General features: G+C 44.5%; 1 protein-coding gene across 1 annotated transcript in view; it reads right to left on the bottom strand.

Moving 5' to 3' along the window:
• FGL1 (fibrinogen like 1) overlaps nucleotides 1-21,062 on the bottom strand; it is a 28,158-nt gene extending 7,096 nt beyond the window's left edge. Inside the window, exons 1-7 of the mRNA XM_033160505.1 lie at nucleotides 20,834-21,062; nucleotides 15,310-15,385; nucleotides 7,897-8,077; nucleotides 4,854-5,013; nucleotides 2,665-2,762; nucleotides 1,866-1,954; nucleotides 1,356-1,543 (exon numbers count right to left, since the gene is read on the bottom strand). Of these exons, the coding sequence (XP_033016396.1) occupies nucleotides 1,356-1,543; nucleotides 1,866-1,954; nucleotides 2,665-2,762; nucleotides 4,854-5,013; nucleotides 7,897-8,077; nucleotides 15,310-15,375 (782 nt within the window). The 5' untranslated portion in view covers nucleotides 15,376-15,385; nucleotides 20,834-21,062. The remainder of the gene's footprint in view (nucleotides 1-1,355; nucleotides 1,544-1,865; nucleotides 1,955-2,664; nucleotides 2,763-4,853; nucleotides 5,014-7,896; nucleotides 8,078-15,309; nucleotides 15,386-20,833) is intronic.
• Between the last annotated feature and the right edge of the window lie 1,179 nt (nucleotides 21,063-22,241).

The following is a 22,241-nucleotide window of genomic DNA, read 5'->3' as shown; positions in this document are numbered from 1 at the left end:
ATACATTGTGTTACTGATAAAATCAAGTGTTGAAACAAGTTAACGTAAAGCAATATTGCAGTAAGCAATATTGCAATATGTTTCACAATAACACTGTCTAAAAACTGGGTAAGTGCACATTATTTTTTTATGGCAACCAGCAAGGGTGCCAACTTAAATAAAATACTGGTGCGGGGGACGGACGGACAGGTAAGCCCCACCCCACATAATTGATCACATGTCGTGGTGCACACACACCATTTAAATGGCAATGCGCATCCAGTTGGGGGGGGGGAAGCTGGCCATTTTGAGCTTGGGACCAGGACTCATAATTGTGTCCAGACTCAGACCAGAGCCAGCATAGCTGGTGTAACCTGAATCACATGCTTCCTATAATTGGCCTCAGTCAACAGCCTGGCTGCAGCGCTGTAAACCAGCTGAAGTTTCCGTCATTTGACTTTATCAAGAGCACACTGCAGTGAGATATCTAGTATACCCATACCTCACTTGAAACCGCCCTTTCTTGCTTTATAGCAGGTATGTCCAACTTGAAGTAGGCTGTGATCTATGATCCAATATAAAAACTGGCAGTGATCTACCACCCAGGGATAGGTGCAGCGTGGGTGGGTGCTGGCTGCTTCTCCTGAGGGGGCAGGGGTGGGTACAGGGTGAGCAGCAGGGGTGGGTGGGCAGGCGCTGGCTGCTGCTCCCGACTCTGGCTGCTTCTCCCCGCCATGGCAGGGGTGGGTGCAAGGGAGGCACACAAGTGTCAAAATGGCCCCTCCCGTGAGAGGAGTTCAGGACGAGGTTGTGGCTGCTCAGGCACATCTCCAGCGGAGGGGGCATGGCGATCGACCAGAATTCATCCCAGGATCGACTGGTCAATCGCGGTCGACACCTTGGACATGTCTGCATCACCATCATTCTGACACATGGCCTTTCCCCGGAATTAGGAGAAGGCAGATTGGGGAAATACGAAGCAGTGATACAGATTCTTTGTTATGTGGTCATAGGCCTGAGTAGCAAAAGGTGTATTTCATTCAAGGTAGCACAGAATGGTCATGGTATTTCCCCCTAATTTGTGTTACATGCATCTTAACACACTCCCCCACCCCACACAAATAAATACATTACAATTTTGGAGACATTGTTTGGTTAGAAAACCGTATAGTAAAACTCGGAGAAGTGCAGATTGTGAAGAGTAGCTGCTTCTTTGGCTTGCAGATTTTGGGCAGTGCAAATCAGGCAGGTTCACATTGTGTGCGAACTGAACCAGATTTATTCCCCATCCCTAGAATAAATGCATGTAGAGTAGAAATGATAATAAAATACTTCAAGTGCAAGCAAAGTGAGGAGGAGCGAGAGAGTTACATAACCTGTTAAACCACCAGCCAGCTTTATCTTCTTCGGCGCAGTTCTTTTCGTAGTTGTCATTATCTCTGTCCTTTGTACTGAATTTCATTCCTTGGTGGTTTGCCCACCATTTAACTTCAGGGTGAAACCCCCCAGTGAGGGAATCTCCTGCTGTTCCAGAGTATTGCCCACAGTTCATCTTGTAAGAGCTCTAGTTGAGAGAGGGAAGAAAATATCATTTAAAGCAGTAAAGGGCAACCTCGGCATCCAAACAACTTCGTCAGAAACACACAAGCGCAACCCAACCAGAATTATTTACAAGCAGAAATGTCTCATACAGTTTCACTTAACATGCAGTGGGGATAATTTAAAAGGCAAGCAGGTGTTTAAGGTGAACGAGAAAAAGTAAGGATAGATTAGAAAGTGTTTCATATTTCTAAGATGCAACATTTCCCCCCTCCACCCGATGTATTTAGAATCCTAATTTCTATTAGAAGTGCCAAGGTGTCAGTTAACGAAGTTCATTTTATTACCTGTTCGTCTCCAACTGTGAAATTTTCATACCGTGCAAAACGCTGTTCATCCATAAAATCAGACAGATCGATTTTCAAGGTATAATTCCCTGAAAGACAACAACGATCGTGTTGAGGATAAATTATCCATTGGAGCGGAAAGAGCTTCCATTCAATTCACTTGGTGCCTTAAAAGGTGTCAGATTCAAGAAATATTGAATTCAACCAGCAGCTGAGAAGGAAATATCAGGAGCACACCAAAAATGTGTGCTTTTCCCTAGGGATGGAAGGATCCATCAATTTTTCTTTCTCTCAGTTTCTCATCTCTCCAATCTTAAATTTAGTTGTCCACATTTATTTATTTAAATCCTCCAGAAAATTCACCAGCATTTTAGTGTGAATTTCTCCTAACGAACACAATTTTGTTTCATTGGAGAACTGCGTCTCAAGATTTGGATAACATCAAATTTCAAAAGATGCTTTCGTTTCAGTTCTCTTTCCCCCCCCCCCCCCGCCAAAAAAAAGTGTGAATTTGATCATTTGTCCATAAATGCAAATGGAAACAAATTCTTCCCCATCTTACCCTGCACCACACGATGGGCGTGGTTTAGGCCAAACCATACTGGGATTCAAGTGCGGAGGCCTGGCAGGCCTAATTAAGCCCACAGGGGGGAGAGAGAAAGCAAATCAGCTAGAACCACATTGCAGAAATTAAATGGTTGATTCCAGCCTTTGTTTCTAGTGTTACACAATCAGCAATGTTCCTGTCATCATTGGTTTTCTTTACCTTAATGAACATTTACTAAGCAGGCCTTCTTACCCTGAGAGGTCAGATAGTGTAGATTTTTATTTCCAAGCCAGTATTCAGCATCTGGTGAAGCAAAATCGCCAAAACCTTGTTCATACTCAGCCCAGTCTCTAAAAACAAAATGTAAACCTTTGATTTGGGTCACTCAAAGAGGATTATCAAGTGGTCCCCATATAAATACACACACACACACACACACACACACACACACACACACAGTGGTACCTCGGGTTAAGAACTTAATTCGTTCTGGAGGTCTGTTATTAACCTGAAATTGTTCTTAACCTGAAGCACCACTTTAGCTAATGGGACCTGCCGCTGCGCCGCCAGAGCACGATTTCTGTTCTTATCCTGAAGCAAAGTTCTTAACCTGAAGCTTTATTTCTGGGTTAGTGGAGTCTGTAACCTGAAGCGTCTGTAACCTGAGGTATTATTATTATCAAGAGGATTTTCAAACACTCTTTCCTCCCCTTTCAGTTGCACAGTCTTCTAATGAAAGCAAATCAATTTATTTAGGGACATGTTTCTGGGTATATTTTACAGCAACCTCCATTGTTTCAAATCACTTCACTCCTTCACAAATAGGAATATTAGTTTCTATTTGATGGGGGGAGGGGAGAGAGAAACTGCTGCCACTGTTTTGTGAAGATGCCATGCATGGAGATTTGCCTGCTAGGAATGCCTTTGGCATCTTGGGTACTAATAGGTCATGTGTCCCAACTTCAGTGGGAGTGAGGCATACCCTCCAACATTTCTCCAATGAAATTAGGGAAGTTCCATTCCATAATGATAATTTTACTATTTGTACCCCACACATCTTACTGGGTGGCCGCAGCTACTCTTGCTGGTTTCCAACACATATAGAACATTAAACATTAAAAAAAACTTCCCTATACATAATTGACTTCAGATGTCTCGGAAGTCGGATAACTCCATACCCTCCAACATTTCTCCAATGAAAATAAGGACATCCTAAGGAAAAGTGGGACATTCTGGGATCAAATCAGAAACCAGGACGGATTTTCTAAATCAGGGACGTCTCTGGAAAATACTGGTAGGGTCACTTAGAGGGTCTGAATGAGGTCCTACTTACTCTCCGCTGGTATCAAGAGTCTGACTCCTACCATTCAGTGTCTGAAAGAAAGTCCTGCACAGGCTTTTGCCAATCTTGACACAGTCCCCAGGGAACTAAAGCAGTCTTAACTCCACACACAGAACTGTTTGAGGTCCATGAGAAGAATTAGAAAAAAGGACCCTGTCTTAGCTGTTAAATAAATACAATTTTTTTGGTGTTGGAGATGGTAAACTGAATGCTTATCTTAGCCAACTGTCATGGACTAGTTGGACACAGAGGAGTGGTGGGTGGAACTAGCTGGGAAACCACAAAGGGAAGAAGGCTCAGAGCCTGGGGAGTGGTGGTGGGACAACGATGGGTGGTCATAGGGAGAAGAGGAGGTGTTGGAAACTGAAGCAGTAGCAGGGCTTAGTGAACTGGGAGAGCCTGTGGCAGAGAGAAGTCCAGAATCAGAGGCAGAAGCTGAAGTAAGAGTGAGAGCAGGGAGGCCAAGAGGCAGAGATGCGTCAGGCTGGTGAAGAGTCACAGGTGTCTCCCCTTCCTGCTGCGACAAGGTCCCCTACCCCCTTGTCTTCCAGAACCAGAAGAGGCATGAAAAGGGCAGAGAAGAGGTTGGCTGCACACTGGCAATGTCTCCAACTGCTTGGAAAAAGCCGTGGAGAGGAGGCGACTTAGATGACTGTCGGGAGGCAGGGATTTTCAGTCTCTGCAACTGATACAAGGGGCCAGATCTACTGGGAATGCACTGCTGTGCTCATTGGGCCTAACACTCAACCAAGTCTATGGATATTGTGTTTTTGCTAATAAAGTGTTAACTCCAACTTTGAGCTGTCAGATACTGACTGGAAAGCTCCTGCGACACCAGTCCAGATTTTATTTTTGGATTAGGAAAGGTTTAGAAGAAAGCGAACTGAAGTCACACATGAAAATGATGCAACAATCATGAGTGTATATGTGGAGCAGATGGACGTAGCTTCTCCAGGATCATCAACGATAAGCACTGAATATTACATTGCATCTTTCACTTTCAGGAGTTAGTACAGGGATAGAAGGTTTAGCATTAGTATTTCCCTCATCCCATGTGCCTATGACTTACGGTAGTTCTGATTTTAAGCCCACCACTTACCTATCAAAATTTTGACTTCCGTCTGACCGTCTCTGAAAGACCGTCCATCCTCCTCCTTCTGACATGTCACAGTAGGCAGAGAATCCACTGGGGCTCTTAAGAGGTTTCATCTTGTAATATCCACTCTGTTTGTGTCCAGCATTATAGATCTCCGCACAATCTGCATTGCCCCAAAACAACAGTCATTCCAAATAATTAAATTTGGTATTGTTCTCATTACCGCTATAATATATGCAAAGAGACTCTTGGAGGGGGTCTGTATTGGAGTCTGACATTTTATACATCTGCTCAAATGTTAGTCCCATTGAGTTCAACAGGGCTTTCTCCCAAGTAAGTGGGTGCAGGATTGCATCACCCAGAGATACATGATATGCCTAGAAAGCTAAGCTAACATTTGCTGTTACAGGTAGGTAGCCATGTTGGTCTGCCATAGTCAAAACAAAATAATTCTTTTTAAAAAAATTCCTTCCAGTAGCACCTTAGAGACCAACTAAGTTTGTTCTTGGTATGAGCTTTCGTGTGCATGCACACTTCTTCAGATACCATTTGCTGTTTCGAATGGTCTTATTCCATGATGTATCTCGATTGAACTGTTTCAGGCTAAACCCCCGGAAGATTTCAAGTCATTTGTTGGTTAAATAAATACAAGGGAAACAGTTGGAAATTGGAGTTAACAAATTCCTAATTATATATGTTTAGCCCACAAATCCTTTTCCACGGTTACTGCTGACTTGGTCTTTATTGAAGACTAAGGTTTATTGAAAGCATATTATTTGTACAAACCCAAAAAACCTTTCCCTCTTTATTTGCAGCCTCCTAAGTCAGATTGGCCATGCATATCTGTAAACCAAGCTTACCTTCTAGCCTCCATTTTTGGGTCTTGCAATTGTAAAAATTAACTATTTATTTCTCAGTGTGGGAATAGCAGTGGCTGCATATACAATATACCTTTAAAATACCCCAGCAAAGCATCTTTCTCACTGCCGTTTGCTGGGACTTGTAGCTCTGTGAGGGGTAATCTGCAGCTGTCAGGATTCTTTGGGGGGATGTGCTTTAAAGGAATGGTGTATACCATGGGTCGGCAAACTTAAGGCCCGGGGGCCGAATCCGGACCAATTGCCTTCCGGTGCCGGCCTGCAGACTGTCCGGGAATCACCACATGGATCGGCGTGGGGATTCTGATCGTTCGGGCTGCACCATTTCCCTCCCCCCTCTCCCTCACAACAGCAGCACCTCCCTCCCTCCTCCTGGCTTCTCCCCGCCCTGCCTAGAGGAGGAAGGGGGCTGGACTTTGTTGAGCCATGGTTGGCTGAGCACCATTTTAAGCAGCCCCTCTCCGGAGCCAACCCTTTCTCACTGCTCGTCGTTGTCGTCCCCCCGCCACCAACCCCTGCTGCTTGCAAGGCACAGGAGCTGTGGTTGGCTGAGCGCCGTTTAAAGCAGAGCAGCCCTTCTCCAGAGCCAGCCCCTTTGCACCACTCATTGTCCCTCCGCCACCGCCAGCCCCTGGCGGTTAAAAGGCACAGGTAAGCAGCCACAGGTAAGGCCAAACTGCGAGAGGCAGTGAAGGATAGGCGTGCCTGGCGTGCTCTGGTCCATGGGGTCACGAAGAGTCGGACACGACTGAACGACTGAACAACAACAACAAGCAGCCACCAGGGCTCATCTGGTGCTGTGAAGAAGGGAGGGGAGTCGTGGGGGGATTTTTGCCCCAAAATATAGTCTGGCCCCCCACAAGGTCTGAGGGACAGTGGACCGGCCCCCTGTGGAAAAAAGTTTGCTGACCCCTGGTGTATACAAGCCCCATCCATATCACCAGTGCTATGGCCTTTGTAGCATGAGTAGGGCTGGCCACTCTGCCACTTTTTGTTTTTGGTACATGACTTGCCAGGTGTCAGGGACTGGCTGGATGAGGAGGAAATGTGGGGGTGGGGGTGGGGGCAGCCAGAGAATCCCCTAGGGAAGACTCAGAAGAGGAAGGTTCAGACCCAGGGGAATGCTGGTGGGACACTGAAGACAGGTCAGAGGTTAGGGGGGCAGAATGGTTGGGCAGAACAGGCTTCGGTGAGAGAGAGGAACCAGAGGCAGAAAGCACTGCAGATGCAGGACGGGCAGCTGGGAAGGAGGCAGGGGCTGAGGCTGCAACAGATTCACAGGAGCCTGCCAGTCCCACTATATTCAGCTCCCCTCCCGCCCTGTCGCCAAGAACACGCCAGACTTTGCATGTAGAGGAACGAAAAGCACAGACCAAGTTTAAGATTGCAAGGAAAACAGCCAGATGGGGAGGAGGCTTAGCGGGGAGTGGCATATTGTCAGTTCTGGCAACTGCTTTGCTGGGAGCTAGTCTTGCCCACAGGCTCCTCTGTTTGCATTCTGTTTCCTGGAATAAAGAATCCATTTTACTGCTCATCTCCAATACTCTGTGCTGACCTGCAGCTGAAGCAGCCCTGACAGCAGGGCAATGTGGCATCACTGACAGGCCACGCAGGTCCTGCTTTCCAACCCTCTGTCTGAAGGACTGCACAAAGTGCATGCCGCTCTTCTCAATAGGTCTCAGAGATCACTCCAGATCTCTTCTTGACTAGCTGGATATGTGTCTTGTGTACATTAAAACAAATAAATGCATTTACTCCCAGGAAACTCATGCCATCAAGTTCACCCCCACAGTTCCACACATTTCCCCAGCAACTTTCCTAAATGCTTAAAATCAAATTCTTTTTTTAAAAGTGGATTTGCTTAGCTAGGGCGACAGTTTCCTTTAATCCACATCGCCCCAAACTAAAATTCTGGTATGTGCTTGATTCTCTCCCTTTAAATACTGACTGTCTGGAGCCACCCTCCGTTGGTAAAGGCTGCTGCATTTATTGAATATGCTGCTGAGCGGATGGAAAAATTAAAGCAAGCAAGCTACTCAAAAAAAGGAATTTGCCAGTTTAACTTTTGGAAGTTCAGGCTATGGTAGCTGCATGCCATGGTTTGGCACAATGACTGGGTGGAGTCTATTTGAAAAGCAGAGAGAAAGGGAGGGAGATTTAGCTCAAACCTTTATATTCTCTTTCTTCTCCCAGATCAATAACACTGTTTTCACTTCCTTTATCTCTGTACTGCATGTCCTTCTCGATTAAGAGCTGCACAATCTTGGCTTGTTGCTGCTTCACACTTTGTTCCAGAAGTCTCACCTGGGCCTGGAGTTTCAGCTGCTCTTGGAAACAACTCTCTAAAGTCTGCTGGAGCAGTTCATTGATGGAAGAAGGAAGATGGATAAGCATTAGTGGGATAAGTGTCGGGTCACTTCCAGAAAACCTATTTATTGAGCATGCATTCCTATCTGCATCCAGAGAGGCTAGACAATGTTGTGTTGAGCAACTCTTATCCCACCCTTGCCAGTACATTTTCAATCGCTTTCATTATCGTAAAAAGTCTGATTTCAAAGGGAAGCACATTTGCTGCCCAAGAGCTCCAAATCAACTTTAATTGCACAACCTGAGTTTTCTGTTAGGTTGTTGATGCCCATGTGAAAATAGTGGCCGTGTGAAATCATTGAGTTGTAGATTTGGAAGGGATGCCGAGGGTCATTTAGCCCAACCTGCTGCAATCCTGCCCACAGCTGTCCCTGGGTGAATTCGAACAACCAACTTTCTGGTTAACCGCCAGGTGCACAAACTCATTGCGCCCGGCGCCCAGTGCAGGTTTCCCACCGATCACCGCCTATCACATTCAGGTCCATGAGCCTATTTCAAAATAAGAAATGCAATATGCTCTTTAATTAGTAGCGCAAGGTTTCATAGCTAAAGTTGTGATTAACCATTTGACGTGTAATTGGTGGTAACGCTTCATCAGGAAAGCTTTGCGGAACAGACTCTTTTTGTGCTCAGAAAGGTAACCCTGTTTGAGCAAGGAATATGGAGTTCAGACAAAGAAAACTCTGTGTGTTTAAGATGCATGAGTGCCCCACAGAAGGGAATTCAATCAAAGCTGGTACTTTGTAGGAGCTACACTCATCCATTGATCCAGCAGGTATTAATAACTGGTGAATTTACATAAACATTGCAGAAAAACTTGCCTCATTCTCTTATTCATATGGAGATAGCAACAAGCGACACACACGTTGTCTTTAATATCCATGCTCATTCTGTGCTGCTGTTTTTGCCCTTTTCCCTGGTTTGAAATTATCCATTTGGTTCTAAAAAAAATACTGTTGTATCTATCAATGTGCCAATCTATCAACACGTTGTTCTGTTTAGTGTTCTCTTTTCCTTGATGGGACAACACTACGTATTATATCAGTGCAATTCTGCAGCGGAATTTTCTTGGTTAAAACATATGAGATCCCCCCTCTCCAATTTAATTACATTTTGGCTTGACTTAAAAGTAGGAATTTGTTACCACAGTCAGGAAATACATACACAATCTGGGTCATAATTACATAGTGTTGCTTGCGGTGAAACAGAAGACAAGACTTCGTTGGAGTCCCCTCCCCTCATTTTTTTGCTACAAAAGATACAATTCAGTTTCCTTGCCTAATAGCAGGAAATGAGCTAGATTGGAACGCAGGAGGAGGAGGAGGGGAAAGGGGCAGCAATGATTCTGAAACTTCTACATGGAGGAAAAATTCAAAACAGAATATTATTTATAGACTAGATCCCTCTCGCCTTCAATATTCATTCCTAGGTTGCTTTAAATAAGCGTTTGTTGCTCGAGGCATGTTGATGCTGGAGCGATCTTGATTGCATGCCTTCCCTTTTAAATATTTGTGTTGCGTCTCAGATGTTTGTTTTTCATTTAATTCCTACCCTTGAGTGCAATCCAATATATGGCAGAGGAGAACAGCCTGGAAAACATGCGGCGGGATTAGGCAGCTTGTCAGGAAACTCTTCCAGAGGGACGGGCTCAGTGCCAGTCCAAAGCAGCTTCAGTAATGCTCCAACAATTCATCCAGAAGGGAACTTGCCTGCCTGTTGGATGTGATGCTGCTTCAGTGTAAAGAGTGGAGCCCCTCCTTGCAGGCTCAGGTGCTGCACCATTCCTAGATTCACAGCTGCTATATTATCCACCAGCGCTGTCAACTGACTAAAGGATTTTTACCGGATTAATTATCTACATTTTAGCTGGTTTGTTGAGTAGTTAACTGATTCAGTGTAACTTCAGACGGATGTTTCAATCAAAACAGGCAATTGTGCTCCTAACTTGTCTCAGACCAACAGATTAAAAGGGATCTTGCTGTTTAAAATCCTCTACCTCTTAGCCAACGAAAGCGGTTTCCCCCAAACTTGGGTCTCCAGCTGGTTTTTTTTGGGGGGGGGGACTACAATTCCCATCATCCCTGATCACTGGTCCTGGTAGCTAGGAATGATGGGCGTTGTAGTGCAAAAATAGCTGGGGACCCAAGTTTGGGAAAAATCGCTTTCATTTGGGAAACACTGAACTAAAGGCTTAATAGACTAATATACTGAATCAGCTGCCTCCCATATTATTTTATTTTTATTTACAGTATTGAATTTATATACCACCCTATACCCAGAGGTCTCAGGGTGGTTCACAGAACAAAATCAAAATATAAAACCACAAAATATATAATCAAAATAAAAACAACCACCCAATAACACACACACACACCCGCCAAAAAAACCCCACATTTTAAAAGGGCATATTGCATACCTTAAAGATAAAGGCAAACGAGAAACGCATTATCCCCATTTTATACAGGCAGGATTGATACGTGGAGGAGATTAGCATCTTACACAGCTGGATCTTACACAGGATCCATAGGAAGCTTCCGTATGGGGAGTCAAGTTATTGGTCCATCTACATTATTATTGTCTACACCAGCGATTGGGTACCTCAGGCCTTGGCACTGAATGTGGCCCTCCTAGCCTTTCTGTCTGACCCATGAGTCTCTTCCTGGGCCATGCACCCTTGCTAACCACATCTCCCCTGGCTCAGTTTTGCATCTTTTTACTCTGCTTGAATGTTTTTGCTTGGCTGGCATGTGCCATTGAACTCTGATAATGCCTCTTGTTTGGAAGACTGAAAAGGGTGTGCAAGACCACACAGAGGTGAAATGCACATTTGTTGCTCCACCCACTTTTGCCTCAGGCGCCACCCACCACCGACATGTGGTCTCTTTAAGGTCAGACAGAAGGTAAGGTGACAATTGGTCTGGAGAAGGTTAAACTGGCAGCAGGTCTCTTTCCCAAACCTACAGTACCTGGAGATGCCAGAAATTGAACATGGAACCTTCTGCATTTAGTGTTTGCAGAACACATAACTGACTACAATTCCAAATTAGGGTTTTTTTGTTTTTTGTTGGGGGGGTTGTTTTTTATTTGCTAATGGCATTTATGGAAGGGAGCAGAGATGCACAAAGTAAAGCAATGGTTTTTTACTTTAAAATGTATGCAGACAGATGTTAGGAAAGACTTGGTCTCTGTTTGCATGCATTTAAAAGGGGAAAGTGACCATCAATACTCTTTTGTGCAGTGTTCATTTCAGTGGCTTCCTCGAGCATGGAAAGCTACACACAAATAATGCATAACAATACAAAATGTGTATTCTTCATACTGTTCACTGGCCAGAGTTCTGGTGTAGTAATCAAGCATGAAGGAGAGCTCCCCCCATGTCAAATATTAGATCTGTTTGATGGGATAGGCTTTGATGCAGTTACTTACATACCCTTTTCTCTTAAGCTTTGCTCAGGAGAATTTAGAAATCTGTGCTGCAACACACATGCTCCCTCTTCTGGCTTTGCAACTGCAACACACCCAAGCAAGGAATCCTAGAATTGAGGAGTTTGAAAGGGACCATAAGGATCATCTAATCCAACCGCCTGCAATGCTGGAATCTTTGTGAGGACTGAAGCCACAACCCTGAAATTAACAGTCACATGCTCTACCGACTTGACCAGATTTGCAACACTACATACTAGGGTCTATATCAAGGGTGGAGAAAACTCTTTTGGCCCAGTACAGCAGAGCCTTTTCTCCACACAGGCCAACTTTCTGATAGGTAGGCAAGACCACCCATCTTCCGAAATTTTGATGTTGTCAGGCAATCCCAGCAACCTATCAAAGTTGGCCTGTGGGGTAACTTGCTGGCAAAGCAGTACCCAGCAGAACTGGATGCCGCTACTGCCCAGTGGTGCCAGCTGATTGACATATGGGCATGGTGATGGGAAAAAGGTATTGCAGGCTAAATTGTACCCCCTGGCCCACAGACTAGACTCTACTCCATGGTCAGCAACCTTTTTCAGCTGTGGGCCAGTCCACTGTCCCTCAGACCATGTGGTGGGCTGGACTATATTTTGAAAAAAAGAAATGAATGAATTCCTATGCCCCACAAATAACCCAGAGATGCATTTTAAATAAAAGCACACATTCTACTCATGTAAAAACACGCTGATTCCCGGACCGTCCGTGGGCTGGATTGAGAAGGCGATTGGGCCGCATCTGGCCCCCGGGCCTTAGGTTGCCTACCCCTGGATGAGGTTCCCCACCCCTGGTCTATATCAGTGTACAGGGATCGTTTGTGAACAAGCGCAATACATTTGTGAATGAGTACAGCCCTCATAAATACACCACTAGGGCAGTCCTTTCAAGAAGCAGGCAGCTGGCCGAGTCTGAACACCTACCAGCTGTTTAGTAGGGAGCAGAACAAGGCTGCTCTTGTCTTAATTCAATTTCATATTTCAAAAACAAAGTGTATTTTAGGCATACTTGAGATGGCTATTTTGTGTATGTGTATCATAATATCATGGACATGTGATGAAGCAGAACAAGTCATCCACTTATAAGCAAGGTTAGGGTTAGGGTGCTACAGGATTCTTTTAGGGTGCTACAGGATTCTTCACTGCCTCTCCCTTTTAAGGAAAGGGATTTATGCTTTAGGCATGCACTGAAGGCACCTGCACCTCAATTTTGGAATCAAGGAGCACCCCCAAGTTATGCACCATCGGGGGGGGGGGAGTGCTGTGCAACTTCACCCAGAACAGGTAGTCTCCTCAATTCCCAGATGAGAACCACCTAGCTGAAACACCTCTGTCTTGTCAGGATTCAGAGTCAGTCTATTTGCCGCCGCCCTCATCCAGCCCCCCCCCACTGCCTCTGGACACTAGTCCAGCACCTGCCCAGCCTCTCCCGATTCAGACAGAATGGAGACCAAGAGGAGTGTTATCAGTGTATATGTGATACAGTGCTCCAGATCCCTAGGTGATAGCTCCAATGGCTCCATATAGAGGCAATATAGAATGTGATATGGAACAGACACCCCAAAGAACCCTCCGCACAAATTCCATGGGTACAAACAGCAGTCCCCCACAAGCAGCAGCATCTGGGGGCTGGGTAGCATAAGTGAAGTTTGTGTGCCAGATATCATGCCCCACGCAGCCTGTTGCCTTCAAAGGCAATGGAAGATATTGTCCCATCACCAGTGTCAAAGGAAGATTCAGCTACCGGTCAAGTTAGTTTGGATCCATTTTGTCATTTGCTTCAGGCACCAAAATTTCCGGGCTGGCCCTGGCTATTGTTCTGCAGATTTACCATCTCTCAGAAGCCTCCAAGTGCTTGGAAGGCGGGTGGGTCCAAACAATTAATGTCAATACATAAGATCAGAGATAATAACCAGCCTCCTTCCCTCCCACTGATTTTCCAACAAGTCATTTAAGGGCAATGGCGAGTTTCTCATGTTTAGAATGCCAGAGTTGCTCCCTCTGGGGAAAAGTCACAAGGCAGTTCTCTAAACATTACCAGAAAGCAGCACAGCTGCGAGGTCCTATGCTCTTGAGGCTTGCTCATTATCACTATATCATTTTACCTCTGTGTAAAAATGCCTCACAGGTAACTGGACTTTAAACTGCTAAACTGGAACATTACAGAAGTATAAAAAAGGACTTAAGAAGTACACAGGTTTGGATTGGTTGGGTATTGTTTTTCTTTGCCTTTTAAAGCCCTTTGAAAGGAACAGCGAAAAACATAACATAATCATTGGAGGGGGAATGCTATTTAGAACACAGCTATGTCATTAATTGGAAACAGATTGTGTGTAACGGACTCTGCCCACTTTGTTGACTTTGGTGTGTTTTTTTCTAAACTCCAAGCCAGATATTAAACAGCTGCTGTCAAATCCTGTGGTCTGGACATGCAATCACATTTATCCCAGCTGCTGCCATTAATACATGCAGAAACTTTTTATTTTACAGCTTTGCATGGCTGATTACAAGCTAACATCCATCCGATACATTCTCTCGGGGAAGGTTTATGTCAAGTTAAAAAAGCCAGCCATGAAGGCATGCTCATTCCTCCTTTCCATGAACATCATGAAGATAAAATGTTGTGTATTCTTAATACTTCTGAATGTAACATATTCATTATCAAGTTAGGAACATTTGAAGTACCCACTAGGAACAATTAAAGAAGCAAATTTTCTTTGTAACTCAAGGGTTGTGTCCAGATCTCTTAAATTTTAGTTCTCTTTGGGGTTTGTTGTTGTTGTTGTTCAGTCATTCAGTCGTGTCCGACTCTTCGTGACCCCATGGACCAGGGCACGCCTATCCTTCACTGCCTCTCGCAGTTTGGCCAAACTCATGTTAGTAGCTTCAAGAACACTGTCCAACCATCTCATCCTCTGTCGTCCCCTTCTCCTTGTGCCCTCCATCTTTCCCAACATCAGGGTCTTTTCCAGGGAGTCTTCTCTTCTCATGAGGTGGCCAAAGTACTGGAGCCTCAACTTCAGGATCTGTCCTTCCAGTGAGCACTCAGGGCTGATTTCTTTAAGAATAGATAGGTTTGATCTTCTTGCAGTCCATGGGACTCTCAAGAGTCTCCTCCAGTACCATAATTCAAAAGCATAAATTCTTCAGCGATCAGCCTTCTTTATGGTCCAGCTCTCACTTCCGTACATTACTACTGGGAAAACCTTTGGGGTTAGGTGGATTTAAAAGAGGATTGGGCAAATTCATGGAGGATAAGGCTGCAATCTGCAATGTTTTGTTGCAAGTACCACCAGTGAAATTATAATAACAAGAATCTTTGAACATTTGAGGACTTCAGTAAGCGCCACTTCCAGAAATCTACCATGTACCGCTCATCTCTGGTCTACATATTATCTTTTAAGGTATCTTTAGACTCATATTTTCATATTCAACTAAAAAAACAACTCTGTCCTTATCTGGAGAGCAAGCCCTCTAACCAACCATCTTGAATTAAAACAGGAACTCTGAGGGAATAGTTCTGATCTGACGTTTTATGCATTAAAAAGTAGCAATTATAAACTCTGTTGCAGCGGGTTGGACTAGATAACCCTCGTGGTCCCTTCCAACTATACCATTTTCTGATTCTGCTATATCAGCTTAAGCCAAATGTCACCTCTGAACTCAACAGGATCCAAGTATGAATAAGCTCATTTTTTTCTCTTACAGGGTGAGAAGAAACTACAAATCCTCCTTGTATTGTGTAAAACTTACCAAGCCAGCTGTGCCTACTATCAATACATTCTGGAGAAACAAATGAAATAAACTCCAATTTTTCATTTTGATGAGCCTGCAAAAGAAAACAACATCTTGTGTCAGCAGGAAGTACAAGCATAGCTGCTGATGACTCAGCACTGTATTTGCAGAAGGAATCAAGGACCTGCTGTTTGCTCCCTCATTTGCATAGCTGAGGCAAGAAGTGAATTGCTAGAAATCAAATTAATCTGAACTAAAATATTTTAATGCCGCATACAGCTTAAAAAAGAAGAAGAAGTGCTCCTCAACCCTATTGTCTGGTTCACCCGACACAGTATGCCAAACTATGGTTTACTGTGAACAAGCAAACATGATGATGCATTTTGCTCAAATCGCACCCACTTCGCTTCTCCCTTCTCCAAGTAGGAAAGAAACCAGAGTGCTGGCTGAGTATTAACATGCAAACAAGTGCTTGTGGCTTGCTCCTGTTTTTAAAAAACACAGAGACAAGAGGAAGTCTAGGTGTGCTTTTGTCTTCCTCTCTGCTTTGCTCAGAGAGAATCAAATTGTGGTAGATTAGCAGCCAAATCTAACAGTGCATGTTCTTGCTACTTAGCATGACAAGGGGTTAAGGCGGGGGTCTGCAACCCGCGGCTCCGGAGCCGCATGCGGCTCTTTTGCACCTTTGCCGTGGCTCCGGGCAGGGCCGGTGCATTTAGCGCCGAAATGTAGGGGGTGCTGCGCCGCGCTGCTGGCCTGCCTGCGCCCACCCACTTCTCTACCTTGCCGGCGGCTGTGCTGCTCATGCGTGCCTCGTTTCGTGCCAGCGCAGGCGCAGCAGCAGACCGCAGCAGCTTCCCTCCTTGGCGCCTGTCCCGGCGCTTGTGTTTGGCTGGAGCTGCTGGCTGCTGCGATTCGACGAGGCGCGACGACTCGACGAGGTAAGGAGGCAGCTGCGGGCTGGGCCAGGGGCGGCGGGCGAGGGGGAAGCCCTCTTTTAAAAAAGTGGAAGGGCCCGGCTCCAGGACACGTGGCAGTCTGGGAAGGAAAAGGAAGCCCGGCTGTTCAGCTAAGGGCGGCCCAACGGGATGAGATGGGCGCGGGAAAAAGCTCAGGGGATGAATGGTCCCGGGCTCTGTTTCGGGGGGGCGCAGGAGACTTCCCTTAAGCAGCATGGTGAAAGGGGCCCGAGCATGGGCGTACCGACGGGGGGGGGCCCTAGAAGCCCCCTGCCCCCCTAGAAGCGGGAGTCCCATGGACTGAAAGAAGGGTTTTATCCATTCTGAAGGAATGTTTCCCGCGCCTGTAGGGGGGATGTGATCAGCCCCCTGCTTCAGCCCCTCTCAGCTGCCTTGCCCAGCCCCTCTGCTGGCCAATAGTGATTGGGGCAGTGTGCATGCTGTGTGCTTTTGCATAAGTTTGCTAAACTTTTAGGGTTGCATTTGTGCTGTTCATGGGGCGGAAGTATTCTGGGGGGTTGGATTTCCCCTTCTAGATTTGCCCCTGCAGCTTCAGGCGTTCGGACGGTTCCTTTAATACAGTGCTTGTTGTTTGGCTGGGGGGGGGGAGCGTTTCGTGATATTTTGCCATTTTGCCTTCATTACCTGCTCTTCATTACCTGTCTAAATTGTGCTATGAGCTTCTGGGTGTTTATATTTTTGTGGGCCGCAATGGTTTTGCGGCTCCCTGTTTTTTTTCCTCTTCGGAAACGGGTCCAAGTGGCTCTTTTTGTCTTAAAGGTTGCAGACCCCTGGGTTAAGGCTACAGAGTTGTATTGCTGACAGGCAGAGACTCATACCATAGAAGTGTAATTGGCAGAGAGGGCTCTATGTGATGTCATTTCCCCTCCTCTCCTGAGGTGGAAGGAGCATATAACATTTCTAGTTCCCCACTCTCCACTCTCTCTCTGACCAGCGATAAGAGCAGGAGTATAGTCAACTGCTCCTGCTCAGGCACATGCCTAAGGCTGTTTCTGCTGTAAATATAAGCATTTTACCTGCATAGTTTTTACTGCTGCTATTGCTGAGAACCAGTGCATGACTATGAATACTTATTTAAAATCATTTTTTAAACTTGCTTCTCTATTGTCCGATTCTGTGTTAAGCAGGGTAAGAAAGGGGGAGTCAGCTGCATTTGTCCAAAATAAGGCTTTACAGCCTATTTTTTATTTTTTCATTTTACTGTGAAGGATGAGACTTTAAACTCTGCTAAACATTGCATTTAAATGCAAGCAGCAAGTGTATGTTCTCTGTCTGTTCAACGGGGTTTCCCAAACTTGGGTCTCCAGCTGCTTTTGGACTACAATTCCCATCATCCCTGACCACTGGTCATACTAGCTAGGGATGATGGGAGTTGTGGTCCAAAAACAGCTGGAGACCCAAGTTTGGGACACCCTAGTTCAACTCATACGCATGGCCCCCTGGAGGGATACACTGCAAATAATATACCCTCTCCTACCTATTAAAACCCATCCCACAAAAACCACAAGTGCCAGTTCCAACATGATACTGGGGTTGTGCCCACTCTTCCATTTACTACAACCCTGGTTTTGAAGGTGGCTATACAGACACTGTGAGCCATAAACCATATCCATCCTACATCCATGCCGCTGTTTCTTATGAAATGTTGCAATTAAATGCATCCCTCCCCCACAAACCAGCCTTTATCCAAATTGATAATGTGTTTTTAAAAGGTGTGAGTGTGCGGGCACTGAAACTCCTGGGTGCATACCTAGAAACGGAAGGGGTAAAGGAAGTTGTGTTTTGGGGAGACGGAGCAAAAGGCAGTGCGTGGAAACATTCTGACGAGAAACAGTGGGGCATCTATGCAGTGCCAGATTTACGTATAAGCTAAACAAGCTATAGCTTAGGGTCCCACTCAAAAAAATTAAAGTAAAAAACAAAACAAAAAAAACCACACTGGGTGTACATTTACAAGATAAAGGTAAAGGGACCCCTGACCATTAGGTACAGTCGTGTCCGTCTCTGCAGTTGTGGTGCTCATCTTGCGTTACTGGATGAGGGAGCCGGCATACAGCTTCCAGGTCATGTGGCCAGCATGACTGAGCTGCTTCTGCCGAACAAGAGCAGCGCACGGAAACGCCGTTTACCTTCCCACCGGAGCGGTACCTATTTATCTACTTGCACTGTGACGTGCTTTCAAACTGCTAGGTGGGCAGGAGCTGGGACCGAGCAACGGGAGCTCACCCCGTCGTGGGGATTCGAACTGCCGACCTTCTGATCAGCAAGCCCTAGGCTCTGTGGTTTAACCCACAGCACCACCCGCATTCCAAAAATATAAGATAAAAAAACAAATAAAATAAAACCTACATACAGCAACAGTGTTTTGTGCTGTTTAGGGTCCTACGATGTAAGTATTGGACCCCGCCTGCTAGCCTGCTCCCTTAAATGTCACTGGTTTGCTCATTTCTATATATAGGGTGCATATATTCTACATGTGCAAATGGTTTCAGATACCTATTGGGTCTATAAATTACCATATAGCATATATTCAACACACACACACACACACACACAAAACCCAGCTACAATTTGTTGTTGACAAAGGAGAGCTGGACCTATTACATCCAGTAGCTTAGGGCCTCATCAAACCTAAATCCGGCCCTGCGTCTATGGCAACATGTGGATCTGTAGAAAGCACAACTTGAAAAAAGCGACAATGCATGCATTTTTGTAAACTAAGAAATCTTTAATAAAAAATATACTAAAAAAAAAACTATATAAAAAAACAAGAGGCATCTACCGGTAGCTGCTTTGGGTAGTTCAGACTTCCAGTCCAAAGATATTAAGGCCACACTGCTGCCTGAATGAGATTTTTCACTGCTATTTTGATTCCCTCCCTTAATGAGATAGACTTTTATAGGGGGAAACAAAACAAAAAAAGTAAATAGAATGAAATACTATAATTAGGCATACGTGAAAACTGAAGCAACAGACAAAAGATTCTTCAGTACAAGAGAGCTAATACATTGTAATTTTAAACACAGCTGAAATGGGTTGCACGGGTTTTAATAAGGGTTACTCCCCTTAATTATTGGCTTTGTAAACTGAAATCATATGCAAGATATCCAACACAATCCAGTGTATTTTCACTCAGTTCAGTGGAACTTCATTCCAAATAAATGCTTACAGAATTGTAGTCTTCTCATCTTTACAGACCTGCAACTCACCTTAGCCCAAATATGCCATGTGGATTAGTTATTACAGAGCCTGTGATATGCTTGCTGATATGCTTGCTGATTTTAGGAAAACAAAATGCTTGTTTACAAAACTATTGTACTACCAACTTTACTGTACGCTGGTGAAACATGGACCACTTATAAATGCCATCTCCAACTCCTCGAAAGATTCCATCAATGGTGCCTCCAAAAATTTTTACACATCTTTTGAGAAGTCAGGGGAACTAATGCCAGTGTACTGGAAGAAGCGAAGATCACCAGTGTCAAAGCAATGATTCTTCAACATCAACTTCGTTGGAATTGTCATGTTGTGCGGGTGCCTGATGATCATCTTCCAAAACAACTAATCTATTCCCAACTTAAAAATGGAAAGCGTAATGCTGGTGGTCAACAAAAGAGGTTTAAAGACTCTTTCAAGGCAAATCTTTAAAAAATGTAGTATAGACACCAACAACTGGGAAACACTGCCCTGCAAGCGTTCTAATTAGAGAACAGCCTTTACCAAAGGTGTCATGGGCTTTGAAGACACTCGAACTCAGGATGAAAGGGAGAAACGTGCTAAGAAGAAGGCACGCTTGGTAAACCCTCACTATGATCAACTCCTCACCGTGATCAACTCCCACCCGGAAACCTATGTCACCACTGTGGAAGGATGTGTGGATCCAGAATTGGCCTCCACAGTCACTTATGGACTCACTGTTAAGACCATGTTTATTGAAGACAATCCTACTTGGCTACGAGTGATCGCCAAAGAAGATGCTTGCTGATGGCATGTAATCCTGCCTCTTTCTGTTGTTATGTGTCTCCCCCACAGCCCTTACAATCTCCCTTTGCTATGGATTTACTAGAAGAGCAATTATAGTACAGTCGTTCCTGCTATGGTTCATGACAAAAATGAGTGAAATTTGACACAGATTTTGTCAGCTTCATGCAATTTGTTGAGTCAAATCTGTGGGGATTGGGAATCCTGAATCCCATGACCTGATAAAATTAAATGGCATTGGCACAACCCTTGCCAATTTTATCCAGCTAATTCTTGTAAAGCGTCTGCAAAAATTGCTTTTGTTCTTGTTGTCTAGAAACACCCACTACCCACTGAAACGTATTAGCTCTGATTAACGCATGCCATGCAAGCCTTTGCATACTTTCTTGAAAGTAAGTTGTACTGCACTCAATGAGACTTACTCTCCAGTAAGGGTATTGAGGATTGCTGCTTTACTTTCTTTTCCAGCAACTCACTAAACAGTTAATCCCATTAGAGCACACCAATGTAATTAAGTACAGCATATATATCTGGTGATAGAGAAATCACCTCCACCCTCAAAACAGTCTTTTGTCATTTACCTTTAAATGCTGGAGAGAGAGAGACCCTTCGGAGTTGATGCAAAGAATATCACAGCCTTCTCCAGAATGAGATAGTTGTTGTTTTTTTGCTGTTAATTTCGAACCGTCCAAACTGTAATGAGTCAGTGGGGAGGAATGTTCAGAGGAGTTGCAGTTGTCCTAACCATTGCTAGCTTGCCACATTACAAATACAATACTAGTAAGATTAACCATGCAATGAAAAAAGGAAGGGGGGAATAAAAAATTTAACGCTAAGCAAAAAGTTACAAACATTCTTCTTCATTTGACACCAAGAAAAGTTGTACAACATGAGATCCCACTAGACCCTGCTTTTTCCTTCTGAATCTCACAGGAGGTTCAGTGAGATGGGGAGATAATGTATTCATCTTGTGTATGATAACAGCAGTGAGATCACTATGTGCAAGAAAATGGCACCTATGTGTCATAACCACAACAGACAAGTGGATGGAAAAAGTCTTGGGATTGCCAAAAGGAAAAATGGGCAGCTGTACAATGCCTTTTGAAAAGGCTACATGAGCACTCGGGTGGATATGAATATATAAATGCATGTTTGCATGTTCCCACAGAATCCAAAATTGTGCTAGGGACTGCAACAATGGGAGGTAATGTGGCACACAGTATCTATTGAATCAAGGCTGGGAACACTCACATCTGAAGCTGTGAAGAGCCGCTGCCAGCCAGTGTAGGCAATATTGACCTAGATGGACCAGTGGTCTTTCAGTTCAATGCAACTTCCTTATGGAAGAGTCAGGGAGAACTCCACTGAACACAGTTGCAATTTACTTCTAAGTAATCATGTATAGGATTGTCTTGTTAATCTCTGAAAAATGCTGTCACCACAGAAGAGGTAAAGTCTGATGATATGTCTAAGAACCATTTTCTAATTAATAGTTCTTTCTCTGTTATAAACTTTTGACATGTACATTGTTATTTCTTCCTAACCACATAGTGACATACCGAAGAGCTGCTCAAGACCTGCACCTATTTCCATTTTTAGGTGTTTGTTTCTAGAGAGAAAAGAAATTATTTCTTATGTCATTAGTTTTTAAAGTTGTACCATTTGTGCTTTTGTGTTGTATTTGGCTGAATTTCAGATCTGGTAAGGTTATCTGTGTTTAAAAGATAATGTTACACACCTATCATTTAGCTGCAAATGTCCCACAGATTAGCACTATGCTCATTTTTGAGAAACCTTGAATTATATGCATTAAGCACCACCTGGAAGCTTTGCTGTTTCTCAGAATGATGACGTCAAGTCACCTTGAGCTGTTATGTAAAAATACAGAAAGGTCAGAATGGGATGATGCATCTTATCCATCTGCTTCCTGTGTTTTTTCAAAACATCAGGCTAAGGTTCAGGTAGGGTAATTGACTACTGATGAACATA

This window comes from Lacerta agilis, chromosome 9 (assembly GCF_009819535.1).
Source record: "Lacerta agilis isolate rLacAgi1 chromosome 9, rLacAgi1.pri, whole genome shotgun sequence".
Taxonomy (NCBI): Eukaryota; Metazoa; Chordata; class Lepidosauria; order Squamata; family Lacertidae; genus Lacerta; species Lacerta agilis.
Note: the sequence above shows the minus strand (reverse complement) of the source record. Positions and strands in the feature narration are given on the sequence as shown.